The following is a 23923-nucleotide window of genomic DNA, read 5'->3' as shown; positions in this document are numbered from 1 at the left end:
GAGTTGCAGATTGACTGAAACTGACATGAACATTCGTTTAGTTTTATACAAAATGAGCACAAATGTCACCAAACTAGAGTTCAGAAATAATACTGACCAGTAAATTCGATGTGAATTGGCTATTTATTATGCACTTTGGCTCCCTTATTTTACGCGAGTACGGCCGTAATAAGATGAGCGTTTCCGACATGTGCTCAGCTCTATACCAGAACAAAAATAAAAGCATTAAACTTGTACCCTACGAGCTAACGGGATTTGAAAGCGTGACTTGATCCCCTTGCAGCGAATGGCTTCCATTTATACTATAAAAAGGCTGCATTTGAACGCAAATCCTGTCCATCTTTGTGATATCTGCTTGTAAGAAAAACACTTTTGCTGACATGTTTGAGATTATGCTAGGCTCGTTAGCCCTGGTTTAATATATCATTGCAGTATGCTGTGATCTCACTGTATTATCCTAACTGCCCACCAATTCAATCTTGTTAAATGCCCAGTGCTAATCCACTTTAATGCCATTAAAATGTGAATTAACCACCCTGCATTATCGTATTTGACCATTCAATCGTTGTTAGTATCCCTGGCATCCTCAATCTTAGCAAAATGAAATTGTTTACGCTCTCTGCCGCATGTCTGGCTATCGCTGGCCTGGCTTATGCGACCCCTCACAAAAACCCCAAGCCCATGTTCATTAATCAGTTTGACGAGGCATCCAACGACTTTCAATTCCTGTCTTCCGTCAAATCGCCATTTACAGCCAATCAGCATTCTCTTTTCGAGTCCAGCAAGCGTCCTTCTGCTCTCAAGGTCGAGACCAAGAGCACCATGTCAGCTACTGGAAAAATAACTGTTTGGAATGTACTTACTCATGCCAAGTTTCCTAAATACACCATCCGTGTGAGGGAAAAGGTTGAGCTATGCGATCCTAGTGTTCAGCAGGTAAGATCATGCTCTTGATGTGTGTAGATGCAAGGGATCTGAAGGCAGTATTCAGTCGGGAGTTGATTGGCGGAGTTTGGAATTACTCGAGCTGCTTGTCGGAGATTCCCATTTTTGGCTCGATGCATATTCTATCTTTAATATCTCCCATCTTCGGTTTCTTGCTTGACTCCCTTTTCCATTACAATGTGTTGGCTTTGGGCTATACCTTGCTGTGTAGCTGTGCTTTTTCCAATCTGATTCAGCTTGATGCTTATAATTTTATTCCCCTCGAAGCCAATTTGTTGTTCACACAAAATGCAACACTTGTATTTTGCTTTGGAATAGACAGCGATTAGATATTCGTTGCGCTTTCCTACTAAAAATTGGCGGCTTCAATAGACATTCTTGAGAAAAGTCTAAAAACTCCTTTGTATCCTAAAATATTGAATCCGTTCGCGCTTCTGGTTCAAGTGAACAAAGATTGCACGTCTCGGGAATGTAACTATACATGCCAATCATAATGTTTGGCTTGTAGGGGTTTCAGATTGAAAAAGTATGGGATTGACTAGAACTGAAGCTGTGATATGAGCATTTACTCAAATATCACAATATTGTCCAGTAAACTGGCAATCATTTCATAAGCTGGCGGTTTATTATACACCCTGATCCACTTGTTGTTTTTCATTTTACATGAACAAGACTGTAAGTTATAAATACTAATGAATTTCTGTCACCAACACTAATGTATAGTATGTTGGCTACCTCGATACTGAAGACAATAATCACGTAAGTTTTGTTTTTAAATTGGTTTATGGCAATGCATTGTTACTGGTAATTCAAACTAAATTCATATATCTTTGCTCATGTCTTGTTAGTTTTTCTTTTGGTTTTTCGAAAGCAGAGATAAGCCTAAAACTGATCCTGTAATTTTGTGGCTTAATGGTGGCCCTGGCTGCTCATCTCTCACCGGTCTTCTTATGGAGCTTGGCCCTTGTCGTGCCAACCCCGAGGGAAATGGTACCACCATCAACAAGTCTTCTTGGAATGCTAATGCAAACGTCGTCTTTTTAGATCAGGTAATGCAGTTCAAAGGTTGATCCGAAAAGGAAATTAACCATATTGTAATACTAGCTTGCGCTTATTCAATTGTTTATTTTATTAGCCTACCAATGTTGGCTTCAGCTACGGTGATGGAAAGGTTACAGACTCGGATGCTGCTGCTCAAGACGTTTATGCTTTCCTTCAGATATTTTTCCAGAAATACACCCAATATGCCAAACTTCCCTTCTTTGTTACTGGAGAATCGTACGCTGGCCACTACATTCCTGCTATTGCCAAGACTATTTCTGAGGGAAATGCAGCCTCAATTAAGCATCATACACTCGATGATGGTCCAGAAACTGTCGAGATTCAATTGAAAGGGCTTGCTATTGGAAACGGTTTAACTGACCCTTTGGTGCAATATCAGTACTATCCTGATATGGCCTGCGATGACAAATATGGACCTATTCTTGATGAACAGACCTGCAACACTATGCGTTCCAAGTATAGCACATGTAAATCTTTGATCAGCGCATGCTACAACTGGAAAAGCGCTTTTACTTGTGTGTAAGTAATTATGGTTGCTACGGTGCTTGGCTTTGATATGGCAACAAACGCTAACAAGTTTTTGACTATGGATCCCATTTAGGCCAGGCTCTCTTTATTGTAATTCTGCCATGATCCAGCCATTCCAATCTTCTGGCAAGAATATTTATGATATTCGCAAGGACTGTGACGCTTCCAACCCACTTTGCTACTCTATTTTAAATGACATCGAGTCTTGGTTAAACCGTCCAGATATTCAGGAGCAACTTGGTGTAGATGTTACCTACCAGGGCTGTAACAGAGACATCAATGTCAGTTTTCTTATGGCTGGTGACTGGATGCACCCATATGTCGAGTATATTGCTCCACTTCTCGAGGAAGGGATCGCCATTATGATTTATGCCGGTGATGCCGATTATATTTGCAACTGGATTGGAAATAAAGCATGGACTATGTCTCTTGAGTGGTCTGGCCAGGAAGGATTTGAAAACGCCGAGGACAAGCCATGGGTCTCTGAAGTTACTGGTAAGGCTGCTGGTGAATTCCGTCAACATGAAAACTTTTCGTTTGTTCGGGTTTATGAAGCTGGCCACATGGTTCCGTATGATCAGGTAAGTTTGAATTTTTATTCGGCAATTGCATCCCAAGTATCGCTCTAGTGGGGAAAATGCAGATAAAGGGTTAAAGCTAATCGTATGTTTTTGTTCTGTAATAGCCCGAGCATTCTCTTGAGATGATCAACCATTTCACACGATACACTCTATCCAAAAAAGGCGGGAAAAAGCACCATAAATGAGCATATCTACCATTGTGTCTAGTCTCGATGTCTTTGAATCATTTTGTCGAGTTTCTCAAGTTTGTGCACCATGCACTTTTATCGCTGCTTTTATTGAATCTATTTCTTGGCGTCTTTTTGTTTCTATTTTTTTGATCAAGCAGCCTGATGCTAGTACATATTTTGTAATGTGTTGATTGGCCAAATAAACAAATTTCTACTGAACTTTGAATTCATCTGTATATCATTGTTGGTCGCTTTACATTTATCCATCACTTTATTATAAAAGATAAATCACGCAATCTGCTCTAAGCCGCACTCTACCAGATGACGATGCTCCACCATAAAGAATATAGATTAAAGCTCTGCCCTTGTATCTGATATTTCCGCTTCATCCACATGCTCAGCCATTGCTTCTTCGTCTGCATCGCTTATATCATCCTTATCTGGAGATAAAATCATATCGATATGTGATTCCTCGTCCATATCACGAATGTTGCTCGTCATGTCACCGATGGGTAAAATTTTAAACCGAGGTTCATCGTCTTTGACGTCACGATCAGTATTAGAGTGATCTGCATCAACAGCAAATTCCTTGACAATAGGTGAGAGAGAAGGCGAATGGGATTGCGTGAATGAGTCGGGTTTGTTCAATACATTGCTGTCTGTTTCACTTTGACGTGTATGAGATTCTTCAGCCTTTATCTCGTCAGTAGTATGCGAATATGTATCACTTTCATGGTCTATTTCATTCGCTGGGGCATCATGAATGTCGAGAAACGCATCATCGGTCAAATCGGCAGCTACATCGTGGTCTTTGGCGTTAGTGGGTGCGTCCCGGATATTGGCTTGTGTATCTCCAATAGGAAGAATGGTAAATGGCTTTTCATGTGAAATTGGCTTGTGATAGCTATTATCAAGCTTCGCTTCATCTTCATGTTCATCAGGAATATCTAAAGGAGTCGCAAGGGTGCTAGCAGCCAACTCTGTATTCTCCAAGTCAGCCTTATAATGGCTCGAGAGTGTATCGGTGTCAGTAGGTAATGTCGGCGTAGTATACAGATTGGTCGTCAAAGAAGATTGAGATTCGGATAAAACTTTTGAAGATTTTGGTATAAACTGTTCCGTAGTTTCCATCTTTAACACAGATTCGTGTGAGATAGATGGTTGTTCAAGATCCAGCAAAAAGCTTGGTGACGGTTCAAAAGTCGATACTTTCTGTGGATTGATAGTGGATTGAGAAGACAGTATAGACGTGCCATCATAGGCATCCAAAATGACTTGGTTTTCAGGTGATTCGGAAATATGTGTTTCCGACACTTCCACCGACTGCTCGACTTCTAAACCAGAGATCACAGACGTATCCGTTTCATGAACAAAAGAATCTGCTTGGTTTGTACTCAGCCTATCCACATGAACAGGCAATAGCGATGATTCTGTCTTTGGCACATTATGATCAATTGGATGACTTCCAGACAGGCTTTCATCGGCACCTTGTTGCGCAGGATTTGAGCTCATGTCAGGCATAGATGGGGCACGTTCAATAGCCTTACGCATTGTGTTATCTAGCCACAGTCTTGCATTAAACAGAGCTTTGCGACCTGTCACAACGGATTTTCGCGAATACCAGCGAATTCTCTTTAAAGACTCTGGCCCAGCCTTTAAAACTACCAACTCTGTAGCATCATGCCACATGGTGGTAACTGAATCCCAAGCGGGTAGAATGGTGGATTCGCAAACAGTATGATATGGCTTAAATATATGCGCACCAGCTGCGCCAGATGACAAGTCACAGGCTATATAAACAGTCGAATACATGGTGAACATAGTGAATAACAAGCTCAATATAAACATCCAAAAGTTGACACGTCGAGTTTTTTTTTCAGATAGTTCGCGAAGAATAGACTGCAAATTAGCAAATAGCAAGATAAAATTTCGTTAAAAGCCTTACAAAACAATAAACTAATAATATGTTTACAACGATCCAATTGATCAAATCAAAACATGCCTCCATATTACATCAAACTAAAAAGTAAAATCTTACCGCAAGTATCTCCGAGTCAAATGCTGTATTGGTTTCATTAATCGGAGTCCAAAGCTCAATATCAAGGTCGGATTCAGACCGCTCACTCGATGATGTTCTGGACATGTTTTCTGATCGAAACAAACCCGATTTTTTTGTTTTTAAAACATCTTGAAGCATATCAACAATATTGTTCATGCGGTTGTGAATGGCGTTTAGATCTTTGGGATTAGATACAGTACCGACAGGTTCGTGATGAGATTCAGAATAAATGGAAGTGTGTTGTATAGACTGTGTTTGGTTTATAGCAGAGCTATTTGTATATGGTGGTCCTACCATGGGTGGTGGTGGAAGCTGTCGCAAACCACGTTTCCCCGATGGACTAGTCTGACGCATAGAAACCATTGTAGTAGAATCGAGTGGTTCCATATCAAGAGGAAGACTTGGTCGATAGTTGGGATGATCATTGGGAAAAGCAGAAACAGATGACAAAGTCGTATCGAATTGAGGCTGCTCAATAGAATTGGCAATTGGCGCGACAAATATGCCAGTTGCCAAATCCTTTACAGCGTTCCCAGGCACTAAATGCTCAAGGTATGTATCCGAGGATAGATCATGACGGACTTGAAGAAGCCTCCTACAAACATGCTCTAGGTCGGAGTAGACAGTAGCATAATTTTCAGGAAGTTGTAAACCGTGAGCCACGACTTTATCTGATGCTTCCAACAATGATGCCATGGCAACATCAATTCCACATTGAATCATAGAAATTTCAGCAACAATGGCAAAGCGCTCCGATTTTGGAGTTTGTGAATCAAGCACAGATACTTTAGACGTAGTTTCATCTAATGTGGCATTGGCAAGACTAGTCTCATTCAATGCAGTGTCAATTGCAGTTTGTAAAAGATCCAAAGGAGGTGCTTCAGGAGCATCGCTACGTTGGATAGGCTGGCTAAGAATATCGTCCACATGTTTTCGTACTGTCGCATTAAGGGTTGCTCGAGCCTGTGCCAAATCGTACTCTAGCTCTGCAATTTGCCCTTGCATTTGTATTACGCGCATATGAAGAACGGACGAATCCATCTCTCCATCTTGGTTGGACACGGTCAGCTCTGACATTGAGATATCTTCAAGTGATCCACGCAGAGTCATTAGACGAGCACGAGCTTGAGAAATAATCACCTGCTGACGCTCGCAAACAGACTGAGACTCGCGGGTCTCACCTAGTTCATTCAAAAGAAGCTCCACCCTCTCGCGAAGAGCTTCAACCTCGGTGTTGGTACGATGAATTTGAGCCAATTCTTTTTGAGACTCTGCAAGTCGTCCTTGAACAATGTTCAATCGATCAGTGACTGATTTAAGGCGGTTGCTTGTGTCGGATAGTTCGGCTACTTTAATTGACAAGTTATTCTTAAGCTGTTCGGTTAAATGGTGGTTATTGGCCGAGTCTTGCTTTAGTATAGATAGAGATTCACTAACGCTACCTAAAGCCGCCTTTACTTTTCCAAGCGTGGTGCTGCGAGAAAGACCGACAGGATCCCATGCGACTGTTACACTCACGGTAAACCTATCAACCCCAGATAGGTTTTCAAACACTTGATCCAAAGACCAGAGTTTTTCCCAACCAGCAGCAACTTTGTCTTGATCCCCTGAAAATACAAACCCACCAGTAATACTTTTGGAAACCAGAACCTGTCTGCTAACAGGATGGATCAATTCCAAAGTCAAGGTAGATATTGAGCGAGACCACTGGATTCCAAGAGACTCTTCAAAGTCTGATTTGATGGGTTTTAAATATCCGGAAATATGATTCCCATAAGAGTTTTTGTTTTCATCAAGATGGATATTCACAAGCCACGAGCAGCCACGCGGACCAAAAGGCAGCGAAGTGTGAGAGTTTTCCGTTTGTGTCGGGTCTGTAGAAAATGGATATCTGACATCATATTCGTAAGCAATCGTGCTTGTTTGAATTGCTTGAGGTCCACAAACGTCAATTTGAATGGCTGCAGTTCCATCGGTCAGATCAACTGCCTCCATAGGAAACGGCAGCGGATAGAACTCTTGAAATCCCCAACCCGATTGAGTTGGAGAAAACCCTGTAAAGGTAGGTTCCGACATCTGAGAGCACAAAAAATCAGAACCAAGTCCTTCTCCATTTCCAGGAACATTTGAGTAGCAGGAATCATGAGGGATAGCAGACGCATATTTAAGATGAAAAGTGAAATTGGTGACCGGGCGAAACCAATTGTCTTTTGCTACTATCTCCGAGTCGCTCTTGATTGGACGAATAAAGGCACTTGAATACGCTTCTTTGCTGTCAGATGTTCCTTTTGGGTATAACACAATTTGCCACGACCAATCTCGTGGACCAAATGGAGGCGACACCAGTTTTTCTGCTGTTGTTTGATGAAGATTAGGAATACGCCAGCAATACGAGGTTTGAAGCTGCGACTCTACCGGAGTGAGACGAAACATTCCACCAGGCTCTCTGGGAGATCCATATTGACCTACAGCAACTAGCATATCCAGAGATTCTACTAATTCATCGACCTTGTCTACAGATCTGGCAGACAAAGAATGCATGTTTGAAAGATTGTAGTTTTTAATGGCATGTGGGTGATCGACAGGATGCATTGGAGGCAAGGTATTGTAGTTTTCAGGAGTGATGGCTGCATATTGATGGTTTGCAAACATATTGTCTGATTGTACTGCCATTTCAGTCATTTGGCGATCAGCAGAATAAAATTGCGCAGCATGATTGCTTTCAGGAGCCGAATGAATGGTTTCCAGCACATTCTGTGGTTGCAGAGTAAAAAGACCATATGGTTGATGGGGTGTTGCAGACTGCACATTAGATTCTTGATACGAAGGAGAATGTTGATGATACTGCAGAATTCCAGTAGGATTAGCTGATTGACTCAAAGCAGTGCTGGACAAGGCAGACGTGATCGCGGAAGTCAGAGGAGTAAGATCTTGATGAATCGCACCATCAGTATCCATGTCAGCGACGATAGCACTCTGAGTATAAAATGGATCGGGGTTGGATTGCGAGGATTTGCGATGAGCTGCGTTTGGCATGTAAGGATTAGTCAATGGTGGAAACCCATGGCTAGCAGTTGGAAGAGATCTGCAAGTAGTTGGGTCGGATTGTTCCAATGTAGGAGTCTCGTCACCATGACTGACCGGATTAGCAGAGGGAATCATGACAGGCACGACTTCAGTCGCGATGTTGGATTGCTGGGATGTAAAGGCGAACATGGAGTTGGTGCTAGCTCGACGACTATGGGACTTTGAGGGTGAAGAAAAGGTGGAGAACAATGAACTTCTTCGAGAGCGGGAGTTGGAGAGAGGTAGCATCGGTGGTTCAATCTCAGCAGAAGCACTACCAAAGATATTCAAAGGATTGTGTTGGGAATCGAATTCGGCAGAAGGAGAGTAAATATCGCCCATATCCACCACACCAAAGTCGGTGCTGAGTGGAAGTGGAGGTACAGGACCTGGCACAACACCATTGACAGTATGAGATTGAACAGGAAAAAACTGTTGTTGGTGAAGGGTCTTTGAATTTCCGTTAGTAACACTTGCGATGGTAATGGGAGGAGGACCGATTCCCACTGGTGTTTGTATATACAGATTGGCACTTTCTTGACTTGCCAATGATGACTGTCGAGTATGATGACTGTTGAATGCGGCGGTAGATGGCGATACAGTGTTTTTTGTCGAATTCCCGTTCAATGGATTGGAATGAACGGGAATAGCGGTGGCAGGTGGATCTCTGTCCATTAATCAGGTAGATACGACCTCGAATAGAATCTGAATGTCAAGTCTGGAGTGTCCTGAACGAGTCCACTTCAAACGCGATTTGTTTCAGAATGCTCACGTGTTGCTGCTTGATGTGCTGCTCAAGATGCGTTTCTGAAGCATCAGCAACTCTTATCAATGGTTGTCAAATCTCGCTCTTGGCATGGACTAATCAACCGTCATTTGATTGTGTATGTAGACTTGGTTTGGGTTTGATATCTTGATTGCATTATGTCTTTTGTTTAGACAGTCTTGTCTGCTGTTATTCCGCCACAATCGCCAGTTTTATACTACTGCACTGGGCCATGTAGCACCCCATATTGCCATGGGTAGATAATACTGACTACTTGGTCTCTAGTTCTATCCACATATGGATTTATATTCATCAGCGTTTTTCTCAATCAGTTAAACTGCCACTTTACGCCATTTACTGCCATACTCATGTAAAATGGAACTTGCATTTATCTTGCAATGACCGCCTCTTTTGCTGTAATATACAGTATTCGTTGCGCTTTCCTACTAAAATCGACTTGAATCGACACTCGACTTTCCTCTACTAGACAACGCCCATCATATGATTTAAAAACTATAGTCTTGAAACCATCTCTTTTGGCATAGCCAGATTCATCCATTTTAATCCAAATATTGGATTCAACTGTTCTGATGTTGTCAGACTGCAAACTCCTTGTTGTATTTTAAATATCAAATACGTTCGCGCACTAGTTCAAGAAACCAAAAATTGCACATCTAGGAATGCAACTGTTTTTTCATGCCAGTCGTTCAATGTTTGATTTGGATGAAAGGAGATTCAAGTGCCAACGATGTGGGATTAACTGGAACTGTGATGTAAACATGTGTTGAGATTTTAATCTAAAAATGAGCACGGAGAAAGACTAATGAATTTCTACCACGCTGCTTTTAAATATCTGATCCATCATCTATACCATCTTTGCGTTATCCTAGACTATATGTTTTTTGCTAATAGATCCTGTCACTATTTTTATTAATTTATCTTGCTACTCTTATATAGCTCCGATGACGATGATTTGGATAGTGACGAAGAAAACGACTATATTGACCTTGATAGCCCTTCTATTGACAATGCAAATTTTTTCCCTGCTGCGATTCATCATCTGGGTGCCCCAGTGTCTGCTCATATAGTTAATCATGAGGGAATCTTGAGATCTCGCAACAAGAGAGATTCAGGCTTGTTGATTCATGCTTCACATGGTGCTGGCAGTGATAAAACTCAAACTAGACCTAAATCATGGACTGTTTCTGACTCTGAAAATCACAAAAAAATAGAATCTTTTATAGGTAAACTCATATTTATATTTTTTCATTCATTTACCATACTTTGGTTGGCTAACACGTTGATCCAACTTTAAAGGAAATCCTGTATCTCGAGTTCCAAGTTGGATACATTCCAAGGAACAAGGACCTCGTGCTTTATGGGCATCTATGAAGCATGATTTTGACGATGATCAGTCATTTTTACCTCGACTGGAAATTGAAGCGACAGCTCCAGTAGCTTTAAAAAAAACTCCGCGTCGACGCTCCGTCAGATGGTCTGATATGTCAAACTTTTCTCACAACGCATCTCATTTGCCAGGCTCCATTCTTAAAATAATTATGAGTTATGCTGTTAGTTCTGCTGAAATATCCAAATCATACATGCTTGTCTGCAAGCAATGGTCACGAGCTGGCGCCCGAATGTTGTATTCATCGCCATCATTTACCACAGTATCTGGATATTATGAAATGATTCAAACTCTATTGAACCCAATGGCATTTCATCCATATCCGGCATTTGTTCGTCATTTTCATATTCCTACCATTATTTCTGATCAGCTACTTATTGGAGATATTGATGTTGCACTTCAACTTTTTCCAAATTTGGAATCCATTTCTTTGAAATCATGTCCATCTGCTTCCAATATTGTAGTTCAGTCTATTTCAGACCACTCTCCTGATTTGGTCTCATTAGATTTAGCCGGTTGTCCAATCTCTGATTCGTATCTCCCTGACCTGTTTCGTCACATACCTTCTCTCAAATCTATTAATCTTGCTGGCACAAAAGTCACGATTGCCACACTTGTGAATATTGTTGATATCTGTACACAGATTGAACACATTTGTTTAGATGGTGCACTTCCTGATGCAAGTCCTTTGACCTTTCGCCCATTAACTCTTTCGTCACCTTCTAGGCCGCTTAAATCTCTTTCGCTTCGAAACTCGTCCATTATAGATCTTTCGTTGCGATATGTAGTATCCCACTGCCCTGACTTGAAAAGAGTAATCCTGGACGGTTCCTCTGGAATTTCAGATGATTCTATTATTGCTTTAGCTTTAGGCTCATCTCAGTTGGAAACTGTGCAGCTGGCATTTTGCTCTTTTGTCACTGATGTCTCGCTGTATGCTCTTGCAAAACATGCATCACATTCACTTCGGCGTGTGGCTTTGGCAGGATGTGAGGAAGTCAGCGAGCAAGGTGTACTTCAACTTGCTCGATATTGCACTTCATTACAAGAACTTCATCTTCATGGTTGTCCAAAAATTTTAAGCTCACCTATTGCCTCGTATCATTCTGGAGATCGTCATCTTGGAGTAGAATGCTTGATTCGCAGGGAATCGCTTTGTCTTTTAGCCAAGCATAGATTTAGGGGTAGTACTGCAATATCCAGATTATCACCAGCACATCTCAACAAGCCTTTGCATGATCAGGAGAATCGATCCAGCTCAATTACTCCAGTTCCTATTCTCACTCCAACTGCATCGTCTCCTTCAGTCAGCTCACAATATGATCATCACATGGGCTCTCATTCTGGCACTGCGTTTCTTCCATTTTCCCCTCCTGTTGTGATGGTTGACGCGAATGTGCAGACTGATATATCACCCGAGTATCTTCAACATGATAGTCCTGCACACAACGGAAACCCTGACCAGTATACTGCTTTTCCAACCTCTAGAAGGCGTTCGTCAAAAGTATCTCGCAAGCAAAGTCGTCGGAGCATGCATAGCCAATCAAATAGAAGAAGACGTACTAAAGATGCTACCAACGAAGATTATTATCAGCCTTCCAACAATGTCAATTCTGATTCACAAACTGATTCTGAAGATTATGATGATTACTATGATGAGTCTCGCGAAACAATGGGCGTACTTAAAAAGCTTGCAGAGGTCCTTACTAATGGTGTTGCCGCTAATACTACAAATATGGGACGCGGTCTGAATCCGTCTAACCTGAATGGCACATGGCCAGTTTCCCCACTTGGTCCTGGTGGGCCATTTGTGTATCCTGGTCAGCATATGTCTGCTATGCAGCATGCTGCGATGACTGCTAGTCCACACAACGGTGCTGGTATGCTTCAAGGGCATCCTATAAACTATGGTGGATCTGGACCAGGCTATAATCCCTATATGCAACCCAATATTAATTTAAATGGGAGTCCTCAACAATACCCTTCACATGTCAACAAGCCATTCTCCAATCCATCATATGAGCAAAATACAGCATTCAATGTGCCCAGTGTTGTACTTGACAGTAAATCTCCTCTTGAAACTGTTCAAACACCAAATGTGCAACGAACACGCACCAACTCTCATTCTTCAGGATCTTCTAATGAATCTGGTGCTGGTCGATGGTCTCTTCGATCATCAACCAGCAGCAATCTGAGTACCTCCAAACTGCCACTACCTTTGTCATCTCGAAGCAGTAATAGAACGCCAACCCCATCCGGAGTGCGTACTTCATCTCGCCTGCCTGTTATTTCAACTCGTGGTACTTCGGGTGTGCCTATCTCCAACACTCGGCTAAGATCCTTTAGCACATCAAGTCAGCCTCATAACAATTTGCCATCTCACTTGTTACGGAGCTCAGAACCGCCTACGCCTTCTTCCATAGATATACAAACGCGTAAAACTCAAAATACAGGTTCTGGGTATGGTTCAAGGTTGTCGCTTTCAGTTGGGCTTACTTCACCCGAGCCCACTCGTTCATTTATCAAAAAGATTGGACCTATGGATGCGCTGACTCAAAAACGAGATATGGAAGCGCTTCGTTGTATTCAAGAAAAAAGTGCAACTGAAATAGCCACGCCCCATTCAACAAGACTCCGAAAAAAACAATAATGTAAATTCTTCATTTGAATAAGCTTAAACAACATGGTTGCATTCCAAGGATCACATCGTACCAACTCAATGTCCATTGATTTGAATAAAGCAATGTACAATATCAATTCAAGTTGGTGAATGTTTATCTAGAGCGTATTCACGTAAAATAAAACATTTGTACTCATTTCAATGAATACCTTTTTAATAGACAACATTCATCATATGATGCACAATCGAACTATAGGTTTAAACTGAAATTTCTTTTTTTAAACAGTCATACATTGTACGATCATTAGATTCATCCGTTACAATCTAGTGATTACCTTGTTTTCAATCAAAAACCACTTTGTATCTCGAAAACTCAAAAACTCGATATGCTCGCGTTCTAGTTCAAGAAAACAAAGATTACACATTTCAGAAATACAAGTTGTTTTTATACCAATCACATAGTGTCATGATGTGTAGACGAAAGCAGATTGAACCAGTGTCAAGAATATGAGATGTACTGGAACAAAGATGCAACCAGTCGTTTAGTTTTTAGTGTTTTGCTTCACATGAATAAGCTGTCAATGTGAGAAACTTTGATGGTTTGAATCATCAGTACATTTTGGGATTGCTTCAAGTTTATAGGACGTATTAAATAACAAAAATCAGTTGAATGATTGAGATGATCATTTTAGATTTGATAAATTGAACTCGCTCAACATCAACTCCAATAGTTCAATAAAGCTGATCAAGTTTGACTTTTTTATAAAACAATTCAGCTCATTGTTGATCATGACAACAGACAACCCATTTAGCTATCCCAGTGTAATATTTACTCCCATCTTAAAGGGCCTCACAGATACAGCCATTGTTTTTCAATATGTAGTGTTGGGTGACGACGCTGAAAAATCCCGCAAGCATCATATTGAGACCTCAGTCTCTCCTTCATTACTATGGACATCCCGACTTTTTTTTGGTGGTATAGCAGCAGGATTTGTTTCAGGAGCAGGATTGCAAGGACATATTCGATCTCGTCAGTTTCTGGCTGAAAACGCTCATCGCTTGCCTCGCACTGTTGGCGGTTGGTACTTTTATCATCGACATAAACAATTGGCAATCATTAGTGGAGCCGGAGTGGGCGGTGTGTACTATGCTGCAAGGTTTGGACTGTTGTCTGCAATGTTTGGTGTTGCTGAACATGCAATCGGAGAGTGGGTGACTGGAAAGGACATATTTGTGAATGCATTGGGTGCTGGGCTGTTTACTGCCGCTGCATTCAGTCGAATAGGTAAATGCAGTGAGGTTTGACGATTGTTTCTTAGTCTTGTCTGACATGTTTACATATATTACATACAGCTGGATTGTCGTGGCAAGCATCCCAACGGGCATTTAAATATGGTGGTGCCTGTGGACTGCTGATTGGATTACTAGAAGATGCCTATTCGCTCTTGAACGGACACTCGATCAAGAATCCCAATTTGCCTGAATTGGGTTGGAGAGCTTACCTGGATGGAAGTAGATGGTTTGGAAAATCTGAATCAAATGAATAATGCTGATTGGAAACTCATCCGGCGTTGAACAAATGTCCAAGTCGATCATGGCAAGTTTATTTTGATTTGAATACATGTGCCATGATGGTATCTGTTGATGCAATGTTTGTACTACCAACAAGTGCATTTTGGCCACGAGATTGGAGCTCGTCGCGAACACGGCCAGTCTCTTCAAATGTAATACCACCAACTACAACGACGATTATATTTTTGAACTGCGAAGGATGAGACTTTTTAGCCACCGCACCCAACATCCGAGAAAACCCACTCATGACTGATCCTAGCGTTCCACCATAAGGAATATGTGTCCAGTCTTCGTCTATTTGACTCGGTATTGCCATATCTGAAACACTACTTGGCTCCACTGCTCTTCGGGCAACCTGAACTAATAGTGGATCGTATGCCGGCTGCTGATGGGGTTGAATCACATGCCTATGAATCCTCCCAAGCATTGTATTAATTTTGGCAACATGAGTTTGATACAAACTAATCAGAGCATATACATTTACCTAAAATGATGTAGCTCTGAGCGTATTTGTGAGATCTGCCTCAATTGAGTAAATACACGAACAACCCATCCCCGAATTGCTTTTGGATTTGCTCCAGAACTAGCCTTTTGGATGAAAACAATAGTTTGCATGCTTCTTATCAGTAAATTATAAAATATGTAAACCATAAATACACCTACTGCCATCATTGCCCGAAAGAATGCATCTTGTAGTGAGGCTTCCTGAGCCTGAGGTATGTGTACTGAATCGCCCAGCAATGAATAAGAATACAATGTCAACATTAAAACATCCTTTGCAGTGATCATCTCGGATGCCACATTGGTATTAGACTCGCTTTTCAGCTTCTTTTTGTCGATAAACTTCTGTAGTAACTGGCATAGTTGCTCGACCATAATGGATGATTCCATTGTTTCTGCCATTGAACCAGAAAGCACTTTTTCAATTCCAATCAACTCATCATACATGGATTTGGAACTATCAATTATTCAAAAGATTGGATATTACCAGCAAAAACTCGAGTTTAGAATGGGACAGAAATTAAAGCCAATCAAGTTGCATATATACTTGCCTATCCTGGGCAGCTTCAATAGATGCAGAGAGGTACCTTGCAATGCCTTCCCTGAAACTCCATATACCGTATTGGCTACACATTTGAGCACCCAGAGTCTCCAATTGCTTCACTGTAACACGACCAAGAACCTAGTAGCGTATTCAATGAATCAAAAAGATTGATAAAGCAATGACTCAATGTAACTTTAAATCAAACTTTATCTCGTACCTTGGGTATTGTCACATCTGAAACTTCATGAGATAAAATATCGACCAATCTTCTCCTACAGAATAATCCTGTTAGTCTCAATCAACACTACTAAATACGCCAGGAATCTAAAAATTACCGTGCTGCCACAAGTCCTTCTCTTTTTCCAAGTCTCAATAAAACGGATATAAATTCAAGACATTCTTCATCAAGTCCATGACCAAGTGATAAAAATGGCCCTAGTATACTAGTGTCAATTATGTGCAGGGAAATACACTGATTAAATAGTTGACAAGAAAAAAGGCAATACATCTGCTTACCGTGATCAAAAACATTGTTTTGGGTTGATAATTCTAAAGGAACAAGGTACTGTGGTTTCACAGAAACGTCCAGTATGTGGGATGCCTGGCGTGGCAAGGTAGACCAGATGTGATCCAACAAATTGTCAGAGTGCATGACAGGCGATACCAAATCCAGTGTTCGATCGACAATAATCAAAGCAGCAGTCTTGTCACTTTGTCTGCGGTGGGATGACGCAGATTGGTTGATAATTGTTCGTCCAATCTGCTGAGATGTAGATCCTATTTCAGAGTGAATCAGTATCGGATATATGATTCAAGACCAGTATCAACATATTCTATGAATGTGCTTACCCAATACAAATATATCTTCTTTGATATTAAGAGAATCCAAAAGAGTTGATAATGCACATGAAAATTCCCGGACTTTGAGCTATGATATACATATTGACTAAATGAGTAATCCACGCCATCACATATAATTTTGATATTATTGGCACGATCATCTATGACATAAAACTGACATCATCTGCTTTGGACGCACTGAGTCTGGATGATGCAGTCGGCGAAGAGCTTACTGATAAAGGTGCTGACATTCAACTATATGTTAGACAAAAACTCGTCCATGAGGTCAAATGACCCGAAAATAGATTACTGATTGTATTTGATGCATACCAGATTCACCCACGGCAGGAATTCGAGGGAAAAATAAAGCAGATACTGGAAGCAAAAACAGGTCGTTTGATATCAAGGAAAACGAAAGTGGTTGATGTTGAACAGATACAATATAGTCTCGATGTTTGGTATTCACTTTATGGCTAAATATGACCAGATAGTTAATTTACACATGCCAACAAAGATTGAACTCCAAAGCAGTCCAAGCTTACAGTTGCGCACTTTCTTGCATCCAGTCCTGCAGTCGAGTCTCAACAGTGGCATAGTAGGATATATCAAACTCACGGTCCTCGGAGACGGTAGTGGATGATGTCCAGATTCCCACTAGCGATTCATCAGATGCTACTTCGATAGCATGAAACGACTCGGATATTGATGATACAATATGGCATGTTCTGTATGGATGCTTGAGTAGTAATCTGCTAATATAATCGGCATTTCGAGATAGATGAGTGGAGAGCAGCAGTACAATAGTTTCCGGTTCTTGAGCTCTAAACGAGGAAAATCATGTCATGGTTTCTAGCAGTTAGTCCTATACACTGAATGCAGCAATGTTTGCAGCCAAAATAACATGAGCAACACCTCAAGAGCGGCTTGACTGGTTTAGATATCAATGAATTCACTTGATCTGGCAGTGGAAAGTCTCTTACAGATACAGCGCCATAGCCATTCAATAGCTGAGCAACTCCACCTTTTAATGACCATTTAATGACCGATAGAAACGGCTGGTCAGCATAGACTATTGCTCCATTGAACAGATGGGAACATGCTTGCCAACTAGAATGTGCAATTTCTATCAAGTCCATGTGGAATGACAAAGACTTGTGTTAAGCCAATGATCGAGATATAAACTATAGTTGTGGTAAGATAGTGCTCGCCAATCGTCACGACAAACTATTCGTTTTATTGTCAAACTACAATCGCATTTACGTAAAATGAAACATGTATTTATCTTGCAGTGATTTCAATTCATTTTGAAGATGGATGTCGTACAACTATAGATCTCCATGTTCCATTTTTTTGATAACCCCAGATATCTTGCCTTGCTGTATCCATCATGCATTCATCAACACCAAGAGAAGTCATGTTTGTCAAGGCCGTTGAATCGGTTTGATATGGAATGAAAAGTAAATTTGTACTATCTAATATTACTTGGTAATCCATACATGCATCGTGTTGCGTTGCATCTTTGATGGTTGCTTTCCAGCGAGAAATCTCAAAACTAGTTAAAGAAATAATAATAAAAGTGAGTATATGCGCATGTAGACGTATGGTAGGCTATTTTGTAAAACTGATCTACATCAATTGGCTCATCAGCTGAAATATCCTACCTGCTTGTAAGTGATGCAATAGTTTTTTGTGTAGATGTAGAAAACCTTGGCAAATACACTTGCATAGTAAACGGCACATCGATATTCAAAGAAATATCAACCTTTTCGTCGTTGGATGTAACATTTGTCTCGTGTTGCTCAACAAGATTTCTGTAGTATCTAAGGGTTGTCTGTGTGATACTGCGTAAAACCTCTGACGACATGACCAAAATGTTGCATTTGATTAAACAAACCAATTCCAATGTGCGATGAAGACACCATAACCGTAGGATCTGATGATCAAAACTTAGTGATGAATCCATAAAAAATTCCTAAAGTAAAAACAAATCGCATCTCAATCAGTCAATCAGTATAATTGTACTTTGTATAAACCTATATAATTCAATTTAAACTAAACAGTTGTATAGCATAGTTTTACCAATTGATGTCGCGATGCATTGTTTCCATCTAATGAAACCAAGTGAGTTAGTCATTCGATGCAAATTCCAAAACATACTTTTAATAAACAAGCCATATTCAAAGGTTACCCAGTAGTTGAAATTCATAATCACGTTTGAGTTTCCAAAGTCCAATATCTACTAGACACTCAAGCGGCTGCTCCAGCCAAAAATCAAATGTAGCAGTAATGGATTCACGTTGATCTTTGGCATCGGCTGCCTGATGCTGCACTGATAGTTTAAGACAGCTTCGAATAATGTTGGCAAAACTTGATAGGTTATCCTTGGCAACCTGCAATTAGATATGGGATAAAGTCAACACACCAGCATTGAATCAACAAAAAGTACAAATCAGTGCTTATTTTGAAAGCTTACGCGAGGCAAAAGTCGACCAGTCTCCAACTCTTCAATGATTGCAGTCAGTGCATCTGCAATGTCTGCACGCAATGTTCCTTGCTGACAGAAAACCCAAACCTGCTCTGCAAAATCAAACACTTGGCGTCGCTTTAACGGATTAAAACCTCCAGACGATTCTGTCGAGTCAGACCCAGTTTCTTCAAACTCAAATTTATTTTGCTTGGCATCTTGCAGTACTTCCAAATTTGTCTTGGTCTCTGATATTTCAACGACAACCAATTAGTCTATGCATTTACTAATTCAATGGTATGAATGGTGTAAAAACAAGTACCTGATAAAAACTCGTCCACCAAATTTGAAAGGGGAAGGTTGGGTTTGTTTTGAGTTTTATCCGTATTGGAATCAACAACACAGCTAGTCCATTGAGGATCCTCTTGACGGATACGATTCCATGTAGTTAGGGTTTGAAGCTGTTGTCGGATATGTGAGATGGCAGTATAATTTTCAAGATCGTTGCATCCTGGCTCGCATAGTATAGACTTTTCAACTTGTCAATAGCTTTCTTGTAATGTGCAGCCATATTACAAGTTTAACAAATACACATACCAGGGAAAATCCGTTTGCATTCACGGGTGCGCTCAAAAGTTTTAAATCGGATGAATCCCAATCCACATGCAAGTCAATCGTACTCGATGCGTGATTGTCATGGTTAGAAAAAATGGGTTTGTTTAGAATCTCATATGTAGCAGAACATAGTGCCTACATTTAAAGTACATTCAGATAAAGATTAGGATTAGATACAAATTCAGCACAGTTCGTTGCTCCAATGCAACGACTATGCACATTTTACCTTGGATGGTACAACAGTAATTTCCGGAATGATTGAGTTGATGGAAACGGCTGTTGCCTGTGATATTTCTGTCAAATCAGGATAAATAATATAAACCGAGTCAGATCTCGGACACAATGTTCAAACCAAAATCAATCCACTAATAATTTAAACCTGAGTATTCCAACTGAGCAAACAAAGGCCGCGAATCAACAATCGGGTAAAGAACAGTGTATGAAAGTTGGAGAGATTCTGACACATTTAAACAAACAAGTGGTACTGATATATGCTTTAAATTTTTTTGGAGCAAAACAGTGGAAAAGAAATGCCTTTTATATAAAAATGTTAATCATCAGTACATTTGTGAATCAAAGAATAAGCAGATAAAATATCACCTGCTGCTATCGATTGGAATTGGGATTAAACTTTTCCATTGACATAGCGGGGTAGAAGTGCATATTTCCAGATTCTATATCATTCGATTAGTAAAATATGATAATTAAAGCATGAGATACAGATCATACCTCTGGATTGGATGCCGTGATGGTTTTGCTGGAAACTCCTACATGAATAACATCCTTCCAATGCATTTCCAGTTGATCTGGCACAACTGAATCAAAAGTCTAGTCAGATTGTCAGTTTCTGTCCATCTATAGTATTACTGAAATGCATTCAGATCCACTAGAAACGAGATATATAGCAGACTGTTTCTGAGACTAGTGGCTTTAGTAGTAGATACCTTGGCAGATACAATCACAAACACTGGAACATCCAGGACATCACGCAGTGGATGCAAGATATTTTGATGAACGACCCAAAACAGTAAATCCTCATATGGAATAGCAGAAAGAATAGATCCCTTGGACAGATGCTATTGTGTATCAGCAAGCCAGATTAAACATGCCATCAGCATTCAATTATATTTATTGGAAACTATCAAGTCCAAAAAACACTCGACGAGTGTGGATTGCTGGCCATAGAGCCAAGACGAGTGTACCTTGCGAGTGTCTATGGCACTTGCTAACTGTGCAATTAAAGCAGTCACATCTCTTAGAATATCTGTGTCTAGCACTCTATCCTGTTCAACAATAACACTCTCAGTTGTGGCCAGCATAGTTGTGTTGAATCGGGTTCAAGTTTGAAATCGACTCTTTGAGCTTTAGACTGTTGGCAGGACTCTAGATACCGATATGCAACGATCAAATTCAATCAAGTATTACACCTCCGTATATTTCTGTCTACAGAATTCAAACCATTAGGCTTACAACGACCAATATCTCCAATGAAATATCAAACAGATCTAACCAGTTAAAAATCGGTTCATAAGATAAATTATGCTGATATTCAGGGCAGTACATCAAACAAGACATTATACGTTTAGAAGGACGCTTGTAACGATAAATCAGCTGGAAAATTGAAAATCAATCTGAATTAAAACGGACCCGGCACAGTTAGGGCAGGTTCAAAGCTCGTTTTGATTTCTCATATACCCAGTAGCTGATTGAAACGGCAGGAAGTACTTTGAATAGTGTTGGGATTAAACCTTTATAAAAGCCGAGCATGCCTTCCTTTACAAATGTCTTTTTAACCACGTCAAATGAGTTTCTGTAAAATGTCGGATGGCTCGGCGTTCCTTGCGCTTGAAGCCTAACAGATTGATCAATGTCAATAAATGTTAGCAATGCCAACATCAAACAGTATATGAAAACCAAGGATAATCAGACCAAGATGATTTAAAATCAAAAAAGCGTGTAACTACCTAGTTCGTACAAGAGAGAGCGGGTATACAAGTACCGCACCACACGTTCCACTTATCATGCCAAACATTAGAATAACAGGCGTACTAAGATGAGGAGTGGATCCAAATGGAAAGTTTGCAGGATCTCGAGATCGACTCCATGAGATGTACGACTGCTTCAAGGTTTCAAACACCGCCAAATCAATTCCCGCATAAGGTACAATCCCGACAAGTGCGGGAATGCAGCCTCGATAAAATGCCCGAATACCACCCTCAGTCCACATATGTCGCACAGTGTCATATATTGTCGAATCCTTGTGCAATTGACCGATAGATTCTAATCTTGCAAGTTTATGAGGCGCACCATTTGTAATTTGCGCCATCATTCGTGTCTTGGTCGTTTCTATAGGATAAATTGCAAACTGGGATACCAGTCCTGCAATTCCACCGGAAATAAAACGACCACCAACACCAAGTGCATTATCTGATGTTGGTGAATCTGATCTGCTTCGGATGATGTCCTTGACGTATTCAAAAATAAAAAATTTCAAGGCAGACTCGGGAATGATTTTGACAATATTGAGCCCATTTCCACGGTAAAACGACAGTATACCTCCATCTTGATAGATTTTTCGTACAGACGAAAGCAATAACTCTAGATATGATGTACGGGGCCTAAACGTTTGAGTTTGTAGCAACACCTATGCATTTACAAATCAATTAGATCAACCGTACCAAAAAGTAAAACAATACAAGCTATCAACCCCTGAATAACTCCAAGACTGTCAACTAATGTCTGGAAAATAATACCTGATCCATTACACACCTTTAGACGGTCAAGTGGTGCAGTTGCTGTTCTACTCACTGCGCCAGCGATTCCACCAGCCAAAAAATACTTTAGACGAGCAGAAAATCCAGGTACAGATATATGATCTGGTATTGGAACAGCATCGGCATTAAGATCCACATTAGGTAGAGTATTAAAGAATTTAAATACGTTTGTGAGTGTTGTTTTCTGAGGAAGTAGGAGCAAATAATCCTAAAATTGATTATACAAATTAATTCAAGTACTAGATGGGTTCGAGTATTTCAAAAACACGAGCATCAAGAATAAAAGCATACCCTCCATTCAAAGAAATCAATAACACCATCGTTTCCCTTGTCCACATGCTCTATAAATTGCTGTAGCTCCTGCTCAGAGACATCAATACCTGAAAAAAAGTGAGCCAATGCACATGTAACACCAAGACATTACAACATATGAAATGCACCTGCAGCACGCACAGACGACAGTAGCTCGGTAAGATGAATAACATTGTCGTTTCCAGAGTCAATCTAACCAAACATTAGCATGACGATTAGTCCAAGTTTTGACCAGATTTATGCAATTCAATGTCAACTCTTAATCTTTTGATGAATACCTCTTGAAACAGTTGGAGAAGCTCCTTTTCCTTTTCTTTAACAAACGCCTCAAACTCTGGAAATGTAATTCGACCGTCAGCAGTCTTATCGCAAGCTCTGACAAGTTCGCGAGCATACATAAACGTTGATCCCAATGGAATATTTTCAAGCGCACCTCGCGCACTGACATCAATGTTTGACCGGGCAGGAGTAAGTGTGCGAGGCGATGCTGTAGAGTTTGAAGTGGGTGTGTTATCTAGTTTATATTTTGAAGACACAAACTGTGCTGATTGATCGAATGCAGACTTGTTTAACCAATGAACAATACTATCTGCATCCAAATATCCCTGTGCACGATGGTCAATTCTATTGTAAAGTTGATAGATTCTTGACCGCCGTGCTTCAACATTTTCAGACGTCTAATTGCACGGTAAGGATCATTCCAGATAAACACAAGTTAGAGCTCCAATCAAAACATATTTATACTGACTAAAAGGCAGTGGCGACTTTGACTTGACAGTCAATAATGCAGCTCATCAAACACTATCGATTTGATACTCATTGCTGTAGATATAAATACTAGAAATCATCACAATTCAAAAACAGTACCAGTGGGTTGTATGGGTATGGATTTTTTTGATTCAAATACTCCTCATCTAATGTGTTGCTTTTCCTGTTTGTAATAGATGCCGAAGTAGCAGGCAGTGGCATGTTCCGATATGTTTGCAAATCTAAAGAGTTTTCAGCTCATTTGCCAACAGTTCAAAAGTTGTTTGACATTCTTATCACGTGATCTAGGATTGGACTTGAATCAACTCATCTAATCTGACGCAGCCTC

At 40.5% G+C, this 23923-nt stretch overlaps 7 protein-coding genes across 7 annotated transcripts; 4 read left to right on the top strand and 3 right to left on the bottom strand.

Annotated features, from left to right (window-relative positions):
- Nucleotides 1-600: 600 nt before the first annotated feature.
- Nucleotides 601-3301, top strand: BATDEDRAFT_22843 (uncharacterized protein; the record flags this gene model as incomplete). The annotated part of the gene is made up of 7 exons (XM_006676583.1): nucleotides 601-936; nucleotides 1618-1620; nucleotides 1669-1704; nucleotides 1794-1994; nucleotides 2081-2526; nucleotides 2609-3116; nucleotides 3221-3301. 7 exons carry the CDS (start codon nucleotides 601-603, stop codon nucleotides 3299-3301), a joined length of 1611 nt encoding a protein of 536 aa, XP_006676646.1.
- Nucleotides 3302-8359: 5058 nt separating this feature from the next.
- BATDEDRAFT_36602 (uncharacterized protein) lies at nucleotides 8360-9108 on the top strand. The gene has a single exon (XM_006676779.1). The coding sequence runs from the start codon at nucleotides 8506-8508 to the stop codon at nucleotides 8740-8742; it is 237 nt and encodes a 78-aa protein (XP_006676842.1). The 5' UTR covers nucleotides 8360-8505; the 3' UTR covers nucleotides 8743-9108.
- Nucleotides 9109-9900: 792 nt separating this feature from the next.
- BATDEDRAFT_86469 (uncharacterized protein) lies at nucleotides 9901-13235 on the top strand (the record flags this gene model as incomplete). The annotated part of the gene is made up of 3 exons (XM_006676973.1): nucleotides 9901-9950; nucleotides 10135-10421; nucleotides 10495-13235. 3 exons carry the CDS (start codon nucleotides 9901-9903, stop codon nucleotides 13233-13235), a joined length of 3078 nt encoding a protein of 1025 aa, XP_006677036.1.
- Nucleotides 13236-13994: 759 nt separating this feature from the next.
- Nucleotides 13995-14752, top strand: BATDEDRAFT_86470 (uncharacterized protein; the record flags this gene model as incomplete). The annotated part of the gene is made up of 2 exons (XM_006676972.1): nucleotides 13995-14490; nucleotides 14559-14752. 2 exons carry the CDS (start codon nucleotides 13995-13997, stop codon nucleotides 14750-14752), a joined length of 690 nt encoding a protein of 229 aa, XP_006677035.1.
- Nucleotides 14753-14808: 56 nt separating this feature from the next.
- On the bottom strand, nucleotides 14809-17662 carry BATDEDRAFT_86612 (uncharacterized protein; the record flags this gene model as incomplete). The annotated part of the gene is made up of 11 exons (XM_006676842.1): nucleotides 14809-15184; nucleotides 15262-15735; nucleotides 15866-15960; nucleotides 16040-16094; nucleotides 16158-16257; nucleotides 16339-16599; nucleotides 16672-16750; nucleotides 16842-16906; nucleotides 16993-17135; nucleotides 17205-17483; nucleotides 17649-17662. The coding sequence occupies 11 exons, from the start codon at nucleotides 17660-17662 to the stop codon at nucleotides 14809-14811; spliced, it is 1941 nt and encodes a 646-aa protein (XP_006676905.1).
- Nucleotides 17663-17940: 278 nt separating this feature from the next.
- On the bottom strand, nucleotides 17941-21060 carry BATDEDRAFT_86190 (uncharacterized protein; the record flags this gene model as incomplete). The annotated part of the gene is made up of 13 exons (XM_006676841.1): nucleotides 17941-18214; nucleotides 18324-18634; nucleotides 18742-18770; nucleotides 18851-19052; nucleotides 19136-19374; nucleotides 19449-19587; nucleotides 19724-19876; nucleotides 19968-20035; nucleotides 20121-20275; nucleotides 20342-20415; nucleotides 20471-20569; nucleotides 20686-20817; nucleotides 20944-21060. 13 exons carry the CDS (start codon nucleotides 21058-21060, stop codon nucleotides 17962-17964), a joined length of 1971 nt encoding a protein of 656 aa, XP_006676904.1. The 3' UTR covers nucleotides 17941-17961.
- Nucleotides 21061-21397: 337 nt separating this feature from the next.
- Nucleotides 21398-23246, bottom strand: BATDEDRAFT_9761 (uncharacterized protein; the record flags this gene model as incomplete). The annotated part of the gene is made up of 6 exons (XM_006676483.1): nucleotides 21398-21569; nucleotides 21703-22385; nucleotides 22511-22723; nucleotides 22807-22895; nucleotides 22956-23019; nucleotides 23106-23246. Coding segments are annotated over 6 exons (1362 nt in total), but the record flags the coding sequence as incomplete, so codon positions are not given.
- Between the last annotated feature and the right edge of the window lie 677 nt (nucleotides 23247-23923).

This window comes from Batrachochytrium dendrobatidis, assembly GCF_000203795.2.
Source record: "Batrachochytrium dendrobatidis JAM81 unplaced genomic scaffold BATDEscaffold_2, whole genome shotgun sequence".
In the NCBI taxonomy this organism is placed as follows: Eukaryota; Fungi; Chytridiomycota; class Chytridiomycetes; order Rhizophydiales; genus Batrachochytrium; species Batrachochytrium dendrobatidis.
The sequence above is the reverse complement of the archived record's forward strand: the minus strand, read 5'-3'. Positions and strand labels throughout refer to the sequence as shown.